The 13,881-nt window shown below is 42.4% G+C and overlaps 1 protein-coding gene across 2 annotated transcripts in view; it reads right to left on the bottom strand.

Moving 5' to 3' along the window:
- rcn1 (reticulocalbin 1, EF-hand calcium binding domain) overlaps positions 1–9,670 on the bottom strand; it is a 28,094-nt gene extending 18,424 nt beyond the window's left edge. The window contains exons 1-6 of one of the 2 annotated variants that reach the window (XR_003931415.1): positions 9,277–9,670; positions 7,849–8,042; positions 7,583–7,761; positions 5,397–5,457; positions 4,444–4,643; positions 3,887–4,324 (exon numbers count right to left, since the gene is read on the bottom strand). Coding sequence is in view for 1 of the 2 variants with exons in the window: in XM_030090639.1 (XP_029946499.1) it covers positions 4,217–4,324; positions 4,444–4,643; positions 5,397–5,457; positions 7,583–7,761; positions 7,849–8,042; positions 9,277–9,509 (975 nt within the window). In the remaining variant the exon portion in view is untranslated. Of the gene's footprint in view, positions 1–2,923; positions 4,325–4,443; positions 4,644–5,396; positions 5,458–7,582; positions 7,762–7,848; positions 8,043–9,276 lie in introns of those variants that run through there. The other variant, XM_030090639.1, reaches the window with a different exon arrangement.
- Between the last annotated feature and the right edge of the window lie 4,211 nt (positions 9,671–13,881).

Raw genomic sequence — 13,881 nt, 5'->3', positions numbered from 1 at the left:
TCTCAGTTCAGAAGGGGTCAGATCATTACAAACGACCACCCTGGGTGAAACTCCCCCGGGTGGAAGCAGCAAACACATGAGATAAAAGTGAAGGATGAGGGCGAGGGGATACGTTCAGAAGAGAAATAGGGCGATGCGATTATGAGAGCTGGAGAGGAGCAGCGGAGCTGAGGGGCGATTGGATGCACTTTGTTATGTAGTCTGTTTAATTGTAGCAGTCATTTTAGCTTTGCTGCTGGTAATTGCTGATATGGAAAGAGACGTGCATTATGAGGGAGATTGTTGGTGGACAAGGCTAAATGAATATTACAGTGGGTTGTGGGGGGGTAGGTTGTAGATGACCCTCCTCTCCCTCTGTCTCCACCCTCTTCTCACCCAGAGGGCTCATTATTATCAGAGGAGTGTGCTTGATCTACGCAGACACTCATATGAGAGCCGTCTGAAGGCATTACTGTACACACACTCCCCCAGTGTGAGTGATTAGGGGCCCATCATAAACAGGAGGGGGCAGACTGTTAAACATGGCCACGAGGCAGGTAGTCCATGTGGCCCCATCGCGCTGAAGGAAAACACAGATTCGGTTCTTTTACATCTCTTGTGTGCCACTAATGATCATATAATCATCCACCTTTGGCACTGACTCACAGACCCCCAATTATTCAAATGTAGGGAACAAGATCCAAAACTCTTTAACAAAGCAAGTGTTTTATTTTGAAAGGAAGATCAAGAACATGTGGCTGAAGGCAACACCTTCACTTTGAGTGTCCTTCAGACCTGAAGCATTTAGTCTGGACAAGAAAATAATGTATTCAAAGAGGGTGCTGAAGGTCAGCAGCTTTCAGAGTGGGGTGGGCCTCCTCTGGGGGGCGCTACAGAGCTTCAATAAGCGAGCACAGCAGTGAACTCTAATGATCATGGGGTTGCTTTTTCCCAGCAGCAGAGACAAACAAATCATGAAATAAGCTTTTTTGCGAAGCAGGAGAAACATTTCCAACTGTTGAAAATTACAAATAAATATTTTTAATGTATTTCATTTTAGATTAAGATGAAAATACCTTGTGGATCTGTTGGGTTTGCTCTGTAAAAATGACTATGTTGTAATTGGCACTTTATAAATAAAGCTGAATTGAATTGAATTAGACATTAAAAAGACAGTTTGAGGGTTGGGGATGCAACGTGATTGAAGCTTTGAATCCGACAATACTTTATTTTCCCTTTTATTGGTGAAACTGTGCCAGTCTTTGGTAATAAATAAAAACGAATCGCTATTTTCATATCACCATTTTTCAAAGGCGTACCAACCTCAATAAGCTCAAACGATTAAAAAATGAGTCAAACTACAGAGTATGACCTAAATATCTGAGACTATCAGTGCAGACAGCTTCAGCTTCTGGTCTGAGGGTGTCTGCAGAAGGCCCTGCATTACGACATTAGAACACAGCCCACAAGTACACCGCCCTGTCCCTTGTTCCTAATGAGCTTTATCGCATTGGTCCCGCTTGACTTGTCTTGCTAACTGGCACACATATATCCATATGTTCCACATGAGCAGGCAGAGGGGACAGGCTGGGTGGCAGAGCTGCTTTCTCAGTTACATCCCAGAGTTTTACTGCAACAGCCAGCAGCAACGGAGAGTCAGCTTAACTCCATCTCCGCTGTGGGAGAGTGTGCTGACTGCAATTAGTCATGAGAAGTGTTAACAGCATCCGCCTGTTCCTGATGTTCAATGAATCAAAAGTTGAATGCGGACTTGAATATTTGAAAAGCCCATGCCATTAGCTGCCCGCAGTCGGTGCATGTGAAGCCTTGAGCACATGCAGCAGGCCCGTGTGCGTCGCATGCACTGGAGTCCATGACAAGGGTTTAATTGAGACAGCAGAAGAGAGAAAATGTTTAGTGTTGGACTGTCTCCTTTCATTTAACAGACATGCTGCGAGTGAGACAAACCTGATTACACAATTATCAGCACTTGGTGGAAAGACTTGATAATTTGATCTCCAATATCAGATAAAAGCTGTGTTACAAGGCTTAACCTGAGCTCAGTGACAAGCGGTAGTACTGCAGTTAAAAAGATCGAAAACTGAACATGCAAAGTATATTTCTTAAAAACTAGGAGGAGCATCACTCATCACTGCTCTTTTTAAACCTTTGGAGGTGTCAATAGCAGATATTTAATTCTGCATATTTTGAGGATATCTACATTCACAGCACATTTCTTAGACAATAAACTACATTAAAATTTCACTTTGATAATTTCCTTTGTGAAAAAAATGTTGAAAAAACAAAAACTTTTTCTGTTCCATAAATTCCCTGGCAAAAGATGAACAGCGGGAAACACTGGGATCCAAATGCAGACATATTGATTGGTACTGAAATCTGTTCTAGTCTCTTGATTAGTTTTATTGTGATAGGGAATGAGTGGAATTCCATTCACAAAAAGGTACTCATGACAGTACGGGTGTCCTGATAAACTACTCAACGACCTTTATGTGACTTATAATTTACTGTAATATAACTTGGCAACTGGTGTTGAGCAAACACTCCAATTGAAGACCGAATTTAACCAAGAAAACACAAATCAGTATCTTAACAGGTTTGGAGAGTGATTTCTGTCTCCACAGTCTGACGATCCTGTAAAGAACTGATCAAATTCTTTACAGGACTGTTTGTCCTCATGAGATACGCTCCAGAACCGTTTGTCCTCATGAGATATTTAGTTGCTCCCTGAGTGGAGATGGAGTTTAGAGTGACAGTGTTTTGATACGAAGCTCATTTCCTGAACATTTTTGTACCTCGCGCCTGTCAAACATTTAAGCGGCAAAAAAGCAAACTCAAGTAATTCCCTGTTATTATATAAAAAGCCAAGCGCTGACAAACACAATGGCAACACGTCTGCCAGATTTAGAGTGATGTGACAAGAAACAAGGAGTCAAGTGAGATACAAGGGCAGGAAATATTTTATTCCCCTTTGTTCAGGCCAATGATGTACTTAGAAAACTCAACCTTAATTGAAGAACAGGTGTAAACTGGTGAAGCTCAACTGCAACATCAGAAACGGTTAAATAAAAAAGTTAGCTTTGTTTTTTTTCCACACAGTAAATCATTTTAAAATACTTTTCTTTGAATATTGCTTCATGATTTAACCATGTAAAATGTCATTTGAAAAGCAATGCTAACATGAATTGTGCTGCATACGTGAATATGCATTTTTGTTTTTTTTGTTTTTTTAGCTCCTAAGAATTCATTAATGCGCAGAAGATGACTTAAGTTTCACTATGTAGTAAATGTCCAGAGGGTGTTCCTGTGGAGAGAATTCAGGATAATACCTGTTTACACTGGACTGGACAGGCCTCTTCAGTAAATGAGATTTCTAATCCCCACACACCGAACAAACCATTTCTACAGGACTTGCTCAGAGACCACAGATGTATTTCCTCCTCTTTATCTCTGCACATAAATTATTCCTTAACTGAAACATTTGACCATTGTTACAACAAACAAACAAACAAAAACAAAAAAAAAACACATTTTGTAGTGGAGGAGGAATTTAAAGTATAGAAATAAATACATTTCAAACCAAGTCTGAAGGGAAGAGTTGTTCACAGGCGACACTAAAACCAAACACGTGCAAAAAAACATGCCAATAAACATGAGTTCAGTAACAGTTCTTAAAGCATTTGATGAATAAAACGTTTATCATTAAAGTCATTAGAACAGTAAAGGCTGTAAACAAAGAGACATCACTTGTGTTTTTAGTTTAAAAAAAGATCTGTAGCTCAACAGCGGATTCCTTTCAAACCGAACGATTTGGAAGGTATTTGATAAATAAATACAGAAACGTTCTGAGCTGTGGTTTCACATTAAAACTGCTGTTCCTATTCTCAACAAGACTATCTATTCAAATCTCTGAGGCAGTGAAGCCGGCGATGCAGCTGGAAGGCACCAACGATGGAAAGTACGTCCCGTGGGTCTTGGGCTCGCTCCTGAATGTCAGGAACAAAACCACGGCTGTGTAGACCGAAACAGACCCTCAGGTTCAGGACCGACTCTTATTCGTCCTCATATTTAGTCTCTAGAGTTGGCTTGAAACCCCAAACATCTGTCCCACCGCCGGCGGGGCGGTGGGAGGAGGCGCGGGAGTCTGGAGCTGAAGGCTGTGAAGACGAGACTTTTAACTGAAGCGTCTTCACACACCAGCGGAGCGCTGATCCAGACCTCAGAGCTCATCGTGGCTCCTGGTGAGGTCTTCGCCGTAGTTGGTGGCCTGACTTCCAACAAACATGTTCCAGTTCTCGAGGATCTCCTCTTTAGTCAGCATCTGATCCTGAAACACAGAAAAGGGCAAACTATGGATACATTCTTTATTTCATCCTGACCGCATTCAAAGTTTCCTCGATCGCTCGAAACTCTCATCGAAGCTGAATAAATGTGTAGCAGGCCCACCTTGTCCTGGTCAGACTCGTACACCAGGTGTCTGGCCTCCGCCTGAGCGTGGTCATAATCCTGCGGCATGATCCAGTGTCGGATTTCGTCCTGGTCCATCTTCCCGTCTTTGTTCAAGTCTCGGAAGTCAGAGAACTGTTCCCTCTCGGTCTTGACCCAGTCTGGTTCTGGACCCCCGTCCTCGTGAGCAAACATGTCCGCTGCAAATCAGAGGAAATCCTGTGACGACGGGTTCATTTCAATTCACAGCTAAAACCAACTCTTTGAAGGAAGCCGAGTTTCATTAACAGACCAATAAATCTTCATTTGGAATTCAGCTAAAAGCATAAAGACTTTAAAATGATGTTCAAAATCAGTTTTATCACATCGATACGAGTTGTTTGGGTCTTCTCCTATGGAAAAAAAAATCTTAATGACAACATTTTAAAAAAACAAACTCAAATAACAGGAAACCAACCAAAGATTCTTCAAGAAAACAATACGCTGAAACATCAAATAGGAATATAACCACATGCTTTGTTTCAAGTAATGTCAAAAAGGAATCTTCAAATAATAAAATGGTCCTGATTCATTAAAAACTTTACCGTCACTGTAATACCATGGTGAGAAAACATCCACATATTTAATCTCACTTAAAAATGTCTTTACTGCAGTCTTACTTCAGATAGAAACGTGGGAAATGAACTTGAAGCGCTGTGTTAATGCTAAATGTCCTCCAGCTGTGACTCTCCAGCTCTAAACTCTGATCCTGAGGAGCTGTGCATGAATGCAGAGTGAAGACTCCATTTTTAGGTCAGTTTATGTGATAATTGTCACCGCTGGGACTTTTCCTCTGAGCGCAGTGTGTTGATAAGCTGGCAGATTACTTCAAACCAGCAGCTGTGTTTCATCTCTTACTTGCTGACTTTAATTAAAATTACTTGAGTGTTTTTCCGTGCCTTGCTTGAACTCACCGATATACTCGTCCTCGTCCACATGTCCGTCGCCGTTCTTGTCAATGTCCTCCAGAGTTTCCTGCATTCAGAATGAGTTAATGATCATTAAGGGGGGGGACGATGGGACACGGGGGTCAGCTGGAGCACAACTTTCACTTTGAGTAATAAAGACAAACACTGGCTGCCCCGGGCTGTACGACTGAGAGGCGGCTTACAGCTGTGCCGGCAGACTGACACAACAATTACCAGACTGCTGATGAGGGCCGGGACCTCTGCATTCAAAGACCATTTACACTTTTAGCAAACGAGATGAACACAAGCTTTAGGAGCGCTTTAAGATGGTTTCCTGCTCTTGACTGAACGGTCAAAGGTTTTCTGTGCGGCCTCATTATCAGCCGACAGGATGTGTACTCCGGCCTGCCATGCATTTGGGAATCAAACCTGCACACAGGCTGCATTTCTGTCACCAGATGCATCCTTTCCTGCAGGTGAACTGCCCTCTCTGTACCGCACTGAATGATTCATGGCTCTATAGCTACTGGGGTCTAATAGCTCACTAATAATAAACTAGAAGATCTAGCCATCCACTTCCTTCAACCACTTAACCTGAGCAGGGACTCAAGGTAAACAAGGTTTATTTTTCTGTAAACATACGCAGTGGGAGTGACGCTGAAGTCTTCTGAGCACATTCGAGGTCTTTAAAAATGGTGCCAAGGTTTACTATTAGATTATAAAATCAACTCCAGGGTTTACAGTGGGAAATGTTTGACACTTTCACTTCCCCACTTAACCTCTGTGCAAACATGACTGGTTCGAGTCGACATATTGACTGTGTAACATCATGCTTTGGTTCTTTGCTTTTCACTGATTTACTGATCAATAGACAGTTTTCCTTTATGTCTTTATTACAGCTGTGAAAACATCTGCAAAATAAATGCAAACCATCTTTGCTAGGAGGAAGCTCATTGTTTAACCAGTCAGTAGCATACTGATTCTCTGGCCTCAGACAGCGACAACAAAAGACATCAGTACATCGAAATATGAACCGGGCCTCTGAACGGAGTGCTCCGTTAGGAGAGTGTGGAGGTGAATCGTTGGCACTAAAGTCTTCAGGAGGGAGAGGAGTTTGTGGTCTGGGGAGTCTTATTCATGACAGTTGCTTTAGTTTCAGCCAGATTTGCCACAATCGGCAAAGACACCACAGGCTTCAGCCTTCTGTTGATAACAATTCAGCAGCATCATAAAAATGTGGGATTAATAATTAACTCTGTCAAATGGGTAGTACAACTTTTATGAACACAGCAGCATAGTGCATCGCTGCTAACATTTGCCACGCCAATGTTCCACGTTGCCAAATTTATATTTAAAGATGGAGTCTGAAATGGGACAGTCAGCTCGTCCCACCGGGCCTGTTCCAAAAAATATAGGACCTCAATCATCTCAGGGTGGAGTTAAATTTTCATTATGGGTTCATTCAGATGTAACATACTCATATGATTTTAACACAAGAAACTGAAATCTGCTCCAGTGATCAAATATCCGTTTCAGGACAGACACCAATTTTGAAGAGTGCGTTCAAACGTCACGTGTGGTTGATGGTCAAATTCCTCTCGTAGTGTGAGCCAAACACCAAACAAGTGGGCCAAGTATCCTTGTTTACATTTTTTGGTTCAATATTGAAAATGCTCAACAAAAATTAACACAAAATTAACTGAATTGGACCAAGTAGGAACTTTTCTCAGCATTCTTATGGCTGGATTGCCAGGATCCAGTCATGCATGTACATTTATTTATTGGAGTGAGTAATTTGGTCAACTTTCAGCACCAGGCACGAATCAATACTGTTTGTGATGGTGCTGAAAAGCTCATGTTGTTAATGCTGACATGTGGGTGAAACTTGTCTGTGATCAGACACTAATACTGCTGAAGCACTGTAATAACTAATATATGGGTGCAAAGCTGTATATCTCAGATTTGTGATAATTTCTAGGCATCCTTAGATATCTCTGATAGTTTAGAAAATTATTGTTAGTGGATATACACCCTTCCTCACTTCTGGACCAGACCAAAGAATTGCACCAGTAAAACGTGAACACTGCTTGGGAGCTGCAACTGTTAAAATTTTGCAAGTTTTTCAAGTGTACACCAGATAGTTTAGAGACATCAGTCTGGTCTTAATCATCACGAGACTGCAGGTAGCTTACCAGAATCACAATATCCCTCATGTGTTCAAACTCTTCAGGGTGGAGGAAAGATGTGAACTCTTCTCTGTCTGCTGCCAGGTCTCCGTTCAGATCAGCCGTTTTAAACCTCCTCTCATCACGAGGAAGCATCTTCTTGAAGCTGAACTGGTCTGTGGACTCATCGAACTCCTCTGGGTTGGCTGATGAGGACGAGAACAAACTGGTTAAGCTCAAAACTTCATTTCAAAGGAAATGACAATGCGTGGCCACAGCGAGGTGATCTGTACCGAGGTAGTATCCATATGTGGCTTGTTTATACTCATCCCATGAGATCTTGTTGTCTTTGTTCAGGTCATAGTCTGCCCACACCTTTGCTACGTTTTCATACACGTATCGCTTCTGCACACGTTTTATCCAGGCTTTCAGCTCAGCCGTCGTGATGTAGCCATCTCCATCGCTGTCTATTCGGTCCACGATTTTACTGTACGGGAAGAACGAAGAAGACATTACTGATACCAGTGCACCTAAGAAACAGTGACTGTGCTGTGTAGCCTCCAACTCGTGATCAAGTGACTGAAACAGCAAGAGGGAGTCAAAACCACAAAATACCAAGCAAATGTTTTTGACTGTCGGTGAGGGAATAAAGTGTGCTTTCAAAAATAATGTGTTGACAGTTTATTTTCATCATTTATGCAAACAACATTAACTGGCTGGAGCGAAGTCAATGGTACCGTGACCTTTTTTCAAATGTAACCCACAGTTGAGTTGTTTTAAAAAGTCTTTATTGATCCAGCACACGTGGCTGTAAACTGGTTCTGATTATTTCTCTTCATGTACAGCTACAGAGAGGTTATTACATTGTGTTCAGGACGCCATTGTTTATGTCAAAGATCGCTCTTAATGATCAACACGAGTGGAGTTTCTGGTGTGGTTTTCCACTGCTGCAGGGTTAAAATGGACAAAATCAGACACGTCCCTGCTGGTATTACATGATGATAAGTAACATTACACCACTACTGTATTGGCATTGCAGTTTTTACAGCAGGGGATGTGGCTTCAACAAGATTACTCCAGTGGGAGGAGCAGGGAGACCCAAATTAGTCGAAAAAAAAAATGCTCTGGAGCTGAGGTGTATTCTTAGACTGGAGTTGCCACGTTGTGATGTTACATGGGTCCTCCCACCCAACACCACAGGAAGGAGTTTTCTTTACCAACGTGTGTCACAAGCTGCCAACTTGTCACTAAAGCCAATGGGGGGGGGGGGGGGACTTTTTCAACAGCACAAACACAACCACGTGGCACATGAGGTGCAATTAATGACAGGAGCCACGGCACGCTGTGGCTCAACCTCACACCGGCAAAATCCGCGGCAAATTATTCTTTAATGGCGATTTATAATTAAGATTTCCGAGAAGCAATTAACTCCGTGTAGCAGTGTGTGCGAAGAGTGTCGGCGGGGTGGTAATGCACCGTTTTATCTGGCGCTGCAGATCTGCTGGCATGCACATCTTTCTCAGGCACATGTGCTCGTGTTGTGAAATTTTAATGTCCCCAGCCTTTAACAGTTACACGCAACAGACCCCGGCGGGGGAGCGCGTGATTCTAGACAAACAAAAGCACATCCCAGAGGAGGCCCCGGCCCAGCAGCAGCAGCAGCAGCGGCGACATGGAGGCTGTCAGGAGGGGAGCTGGCAGCAGGGATGCTGGTGCCTTACCTCAGCCTGTCCTTGCTCTCTTCGGGGGTGAGCTGGTCAAATGTTTTGGCCTCGTCTTTCCCCAGAAAGGCCTCGTGGTCGTACTGGAAGCTCCTGTTGTCTTCGTGGGCTTGCCTGCTCAGTTCTGGGTCGTGGAGGACCCTTTCTTTGCGGAGAGTCGGCTTTGAGAGGACCACGGCAGAGCACAGGAGCAGCACACACACGGAGCTGGGGCTGAAGCTGAAGCCGGCCATTGAGCTGAGCGGTGAGGCTGAAGCACCACAGCACACAATGAAAGAGAGGCTGTGGGCCACTATCACTGCTGGGAGCCGCTACACGCTGCTGGCCTCTTATCCTGTATTCTGTAGCGTCATGTAGCAGTAGTAAATCTGCAGCTTCCGACAACTACACCTGCAGAGGGCAGGTCCGCTTAAAAAAAAAAAAAAAAAACGCCAGGTCCTCACTCCCACGGTTTTTAGGCAATCCTGTCCCCCTTTTCCTGAAGGAAGGGACGCAACCAAAAGGGGATTTCCTGCCGCTGCACGTACAGCCAATCACAGAATTCATTTCAAACAAGGCCCGCCTCCAAAAAATGAGAGGCCGTCTCCCATTGGTCCACAGGACGTCGGTAACACGAGATGGTTCAGGCGCCACGTTGCAAGGCGACGATCGAAGGAGCCGGGGTTTATGAAACCAGCGGAGAAGATCTGAGGAACTTCTGCCAGCGTTTGTGTAATGTCCATCTGTGTATCAGCAGGTCTTTAATACATTTATACCTCACAGCTACAAAACATCCTCACGACGTGCTCCTGCAGTGCGTTTGCTCCCCTAAAGTTCATCCTACAAGATTATGTCATTTCTCTTATAAGCATCCTTAAGCACAGTGAACATTCAACACATAACATGACTGTTACTCAGTAAGACTTCTCATTTATTTGGGCAAACTCACATTTTAATAATCGACCCTATTAAAATGGATGAAATTTAATATTCTTAAAATTGGTATCATTATTATAAAAATGGAGGAAAGGCAGTTCATTGTTGACATACTCAAGTGAGAATATCCTGAGTTTGACCTTTTGTGTGGAGTTTACATGTTTTTTTCCCCTGGATTTCCTGAAGTGACATACAAGACGTCTGCCCATGTCTAGGCTATACCAAGGACCTACAATATTCATTCATTCATTCATTCATTCAATCATTTTCTATGCCGTTGTTTCCTTTTCAGGGCCGCGGGTGGCTGGAGTCGATCCCAGCTACTGCGAGTGAGGGCGGGGTACACCCTGGACAGGTCGCCAGTCTGTCGCAGGGCTGACACATAGACAAACAACCATTCACGCTCACGTTCACACCTAGGAGCAATTTAGGGTGACCAATTAACCTGACATGCATGTTTTTGGACCGTGGGAGGAAGCCGGAATACCCGGAGGGAACCCACGCACACACGGGGAGAACATGCAACTCCACACAGAAAGGCCCTGAGCCCCAATATTTCCAATCAAAATAACTACCAAAATGTTTTTCACAACTTCCATCTACAATAATGTGCTTGGTGCTCTTAAACATATTTAACTTTTAAAATGGAATTACCATAGCAAATGAAGAATTTAATTCTAGTTTCGTTTCACAGTTTTTCTTTTCTTGGATTCTTCCAGTGGGATCATAAATTCAACGTCAATCTCATGAAGTCAAAGGTGACAAGCAGGTGACATAGTAGGATGTATGCTGATATGTCATTTGAAAGAATGTTAATAGAACCAACTGTTGACATGCAATTTTACGAGCGCTGCAGAGAGCCACTAAAGCGAAGCTAGGCGTCGCGTTTCGTCGCCGGTTGAACGCGCGTTCCCCATTGTTTTCAATTATATTTGGACACAAAAACACGTAAATCATTTGGTGGTGTGAACGCAGCTTAAGGAACCCAGGTTGCAGGCCCTATTGCTCAATGATTGAAACCTATTTCAACCATGTAGATAACAGAATCAAGTAAGCACATCAGTAAAAGTTCTAAAACTACTCACTGTAGTCTTTTCCCAAATAAACTCACAACCAAGAATGAATTTATTCTCAAAGCCTTTAGCTTTGATCTTAAGTCTCATCAATTACAGAAAAGCATCAAATAAAGAATCATAAACAAAAGTACGAGTTAAGTTTTACCATAGCTAACAGCCATGATTCTGTCTATATGTATCTGACGTACATCTACATACAATACATTCCTTCTATTAATTTGTTTTGTCCTCTTTTATCCAGTTCACGCTCATGAAGAGCTGAAACCAATTCAAGGGCTATCCATTTCAGGGCAATCAAGTTTACAAGACTGTCGTCCAACAGGGAGAGTATGGAAACTACACAGATAGGCCTGGACTGGACCTGTACTCAAGTCCAGCACCACCATGCCAAAACAACCCAGACACACACCAGGAACTATTTGAAAAAGGAGTAAATAAAAACGTATTTAATCCCACTGATTTTATAACCATCTTCTATACTGCTTTATCCATCCCATGATCATGGTGTGCATGTGTCAAGGTAAGGTCAGCAGGATCAGTTCAGACTGAGAATAGCTGCAGTGGAGTGGGAGCTGCAGGGGTTTGCGTTTAAGACGGAGACAGCTCTGCCTTTCTTACTCCAAATTTTTTGTAGTGCATCGTGTCAGATTGCGACTGCAATAAGGGAAACGTTTCTAAAGACAACTTGGAAAAAATAAAGGAGAAAAGTTGGTGTGACTCTGTGAAGGTGGTCCACTTGAGTTAAATCCCTACTTTCAACATAATGTTTTGAGGAAGAGACAGTGGAAGAGTTTGCGTATAGGGAGGGGGTGTGATCATATCTACATTGCTGAGGACTAGAAGAATCACATTACTCAGCCGCATCTCAACATGCTGTAATCTGGAAGAGCAGACTCTCTACCCTGGAAACAACTTGCTGACACTGCCATGCCTAATCCTCCTTCGTGGGCAGGAGAAACATGTATTTTGCCATTCATCATTAGCATAATAAGCCAGCACATGGCACTTTGCTGTTTTGCATAAATAGTACACCCCAGTTTATGATTATAAAGAGGCCCTGGGGCTAACTAGCCTCTTTATTCAATTAATGAATAGTTAATGTATTTAAATTAGTCCTGCCTGGTCAATTTGAATCAGTGTGTTGTGCAGACATGAAGAAATACAAATGTGTCTTTTGCATTGAGATGCATCTCCCAAATATTCTCTAAACCTAAAAATAAAATGTAAACCTCATAAAATGTGAGCAGCAACAAAAAAACTAAATTAAAACAAATCCCATACATTCCTTACAAATACACAAGAAATTTTGGGGGTTTTTTTGACAATATTCTGGATTTTTACAATTTTGAAATGTCAATAATGGTAAAGTCATGCAATCGTGTCTCAAAGACATCAGACTGAACTGATTTCTTTTCCTATTATTTTTTTTTTTTTTTCTTATGCAGTCTGCTACAAAGTGAATATTACCCCTAAATAATAGTACCTTAGCAGAACAACTGCAGGCACTGGCATGCTGGAGGAGAAAGCAAATGGGAAGAGTGGCTTTCAACATGAATATTTCACTCAGGAATAGAAAGAGGAGGGGGCCGCTGCTACGGGGGTGTTCAGCTAACCATGAGATTGCACACACTGCAGAATGCATTTGGTTAATGTAATTAAGAAAACCCTATGGTGGGAGACACAGAGCATTAGTGTCCAGGATATACAGTGCTGCTGTGGCCTCTTCCTGCCCCCATGCTTAGAGACACACACTGTATTTATCTGATTTACAAAATATTCATTTTTGTGTTGCTTTGCACAACGCAAGCTTTGCTGTTTGTTTAAGCGTAAACAATTCATCTGAACATGTGAATAATTAAGTGGTTATAAATAACAGAGATCGTGTACAATGAAGTAAATTTGACAGTAACCTAGATCGGAATATTCTATGTAAGTATGTGCATCTAATCCTTACTATAACAAAATGTCCTTTTAAACTGTGTTGACTTAATTTGTTGCCCAAGCAGATTTGATTCACATAAATAAGAGGAGTTTAAGCCTGTTTTGTTTGATTCTATGCAATTTTGGTCAATACAACATGAAAATTTAAAATACAGTCTCTCCAAGTATTCCAATATTTCTCAAAATCAGTAATTTGCAACAGAACACCCACAGTAATAAAGTTTTTGGGTTATATTTCCTAAAAGACAACATCATTTTGTCAAACTTGTCTTTTTGAATCAGTTGAAGCGTCAGTCTGTTGGATGGATAAATGATAGGACAACACAAATGAGTACAAGACAAAAAACAACTAAAGTAACCACAGGTAGGCCAACACACTGTGAGACGTTGAGCTGATATCATCACACTCAACTTCATCTGAAGCAGCGGTTCTCATACTAGGGTCCAAGATCCTCTTTTTGGGGATCATAGGGACGGTTCGAGACCCTGCCCAAGGTTTTCAAAGTTATCAAAGAAAACCACAACAAGCTGCTTTCCCAACTCCTCAGTAGACCGGGGACACTGTTCCAGCTTCTGTATGTTGATGAGAGTTGTTGCGTTCATCAGCGTTTGGCTACACTGTCATGTTTTCGTTCAGATACAGGGTTCACAACCTTTCTTAGAAGAAATCTGG

The sequence above is a fragment of the Salarias fasciatus genome, chromosome 1 (genome assembly GCF_902148845.1).
Source record: "Salarias fasciatus chromosome 1, fSalaFa1.1, whole genome shotgun sequence".
NCBI lineage: Eukaryota > Metazoa > Chordata > Actinopteri > Blenniiformes > Blenniidae > Salarias > Salarias fasciatus.
This window is presented reverse-complemented; position numbering and strand designations above follow the sequence as displayed.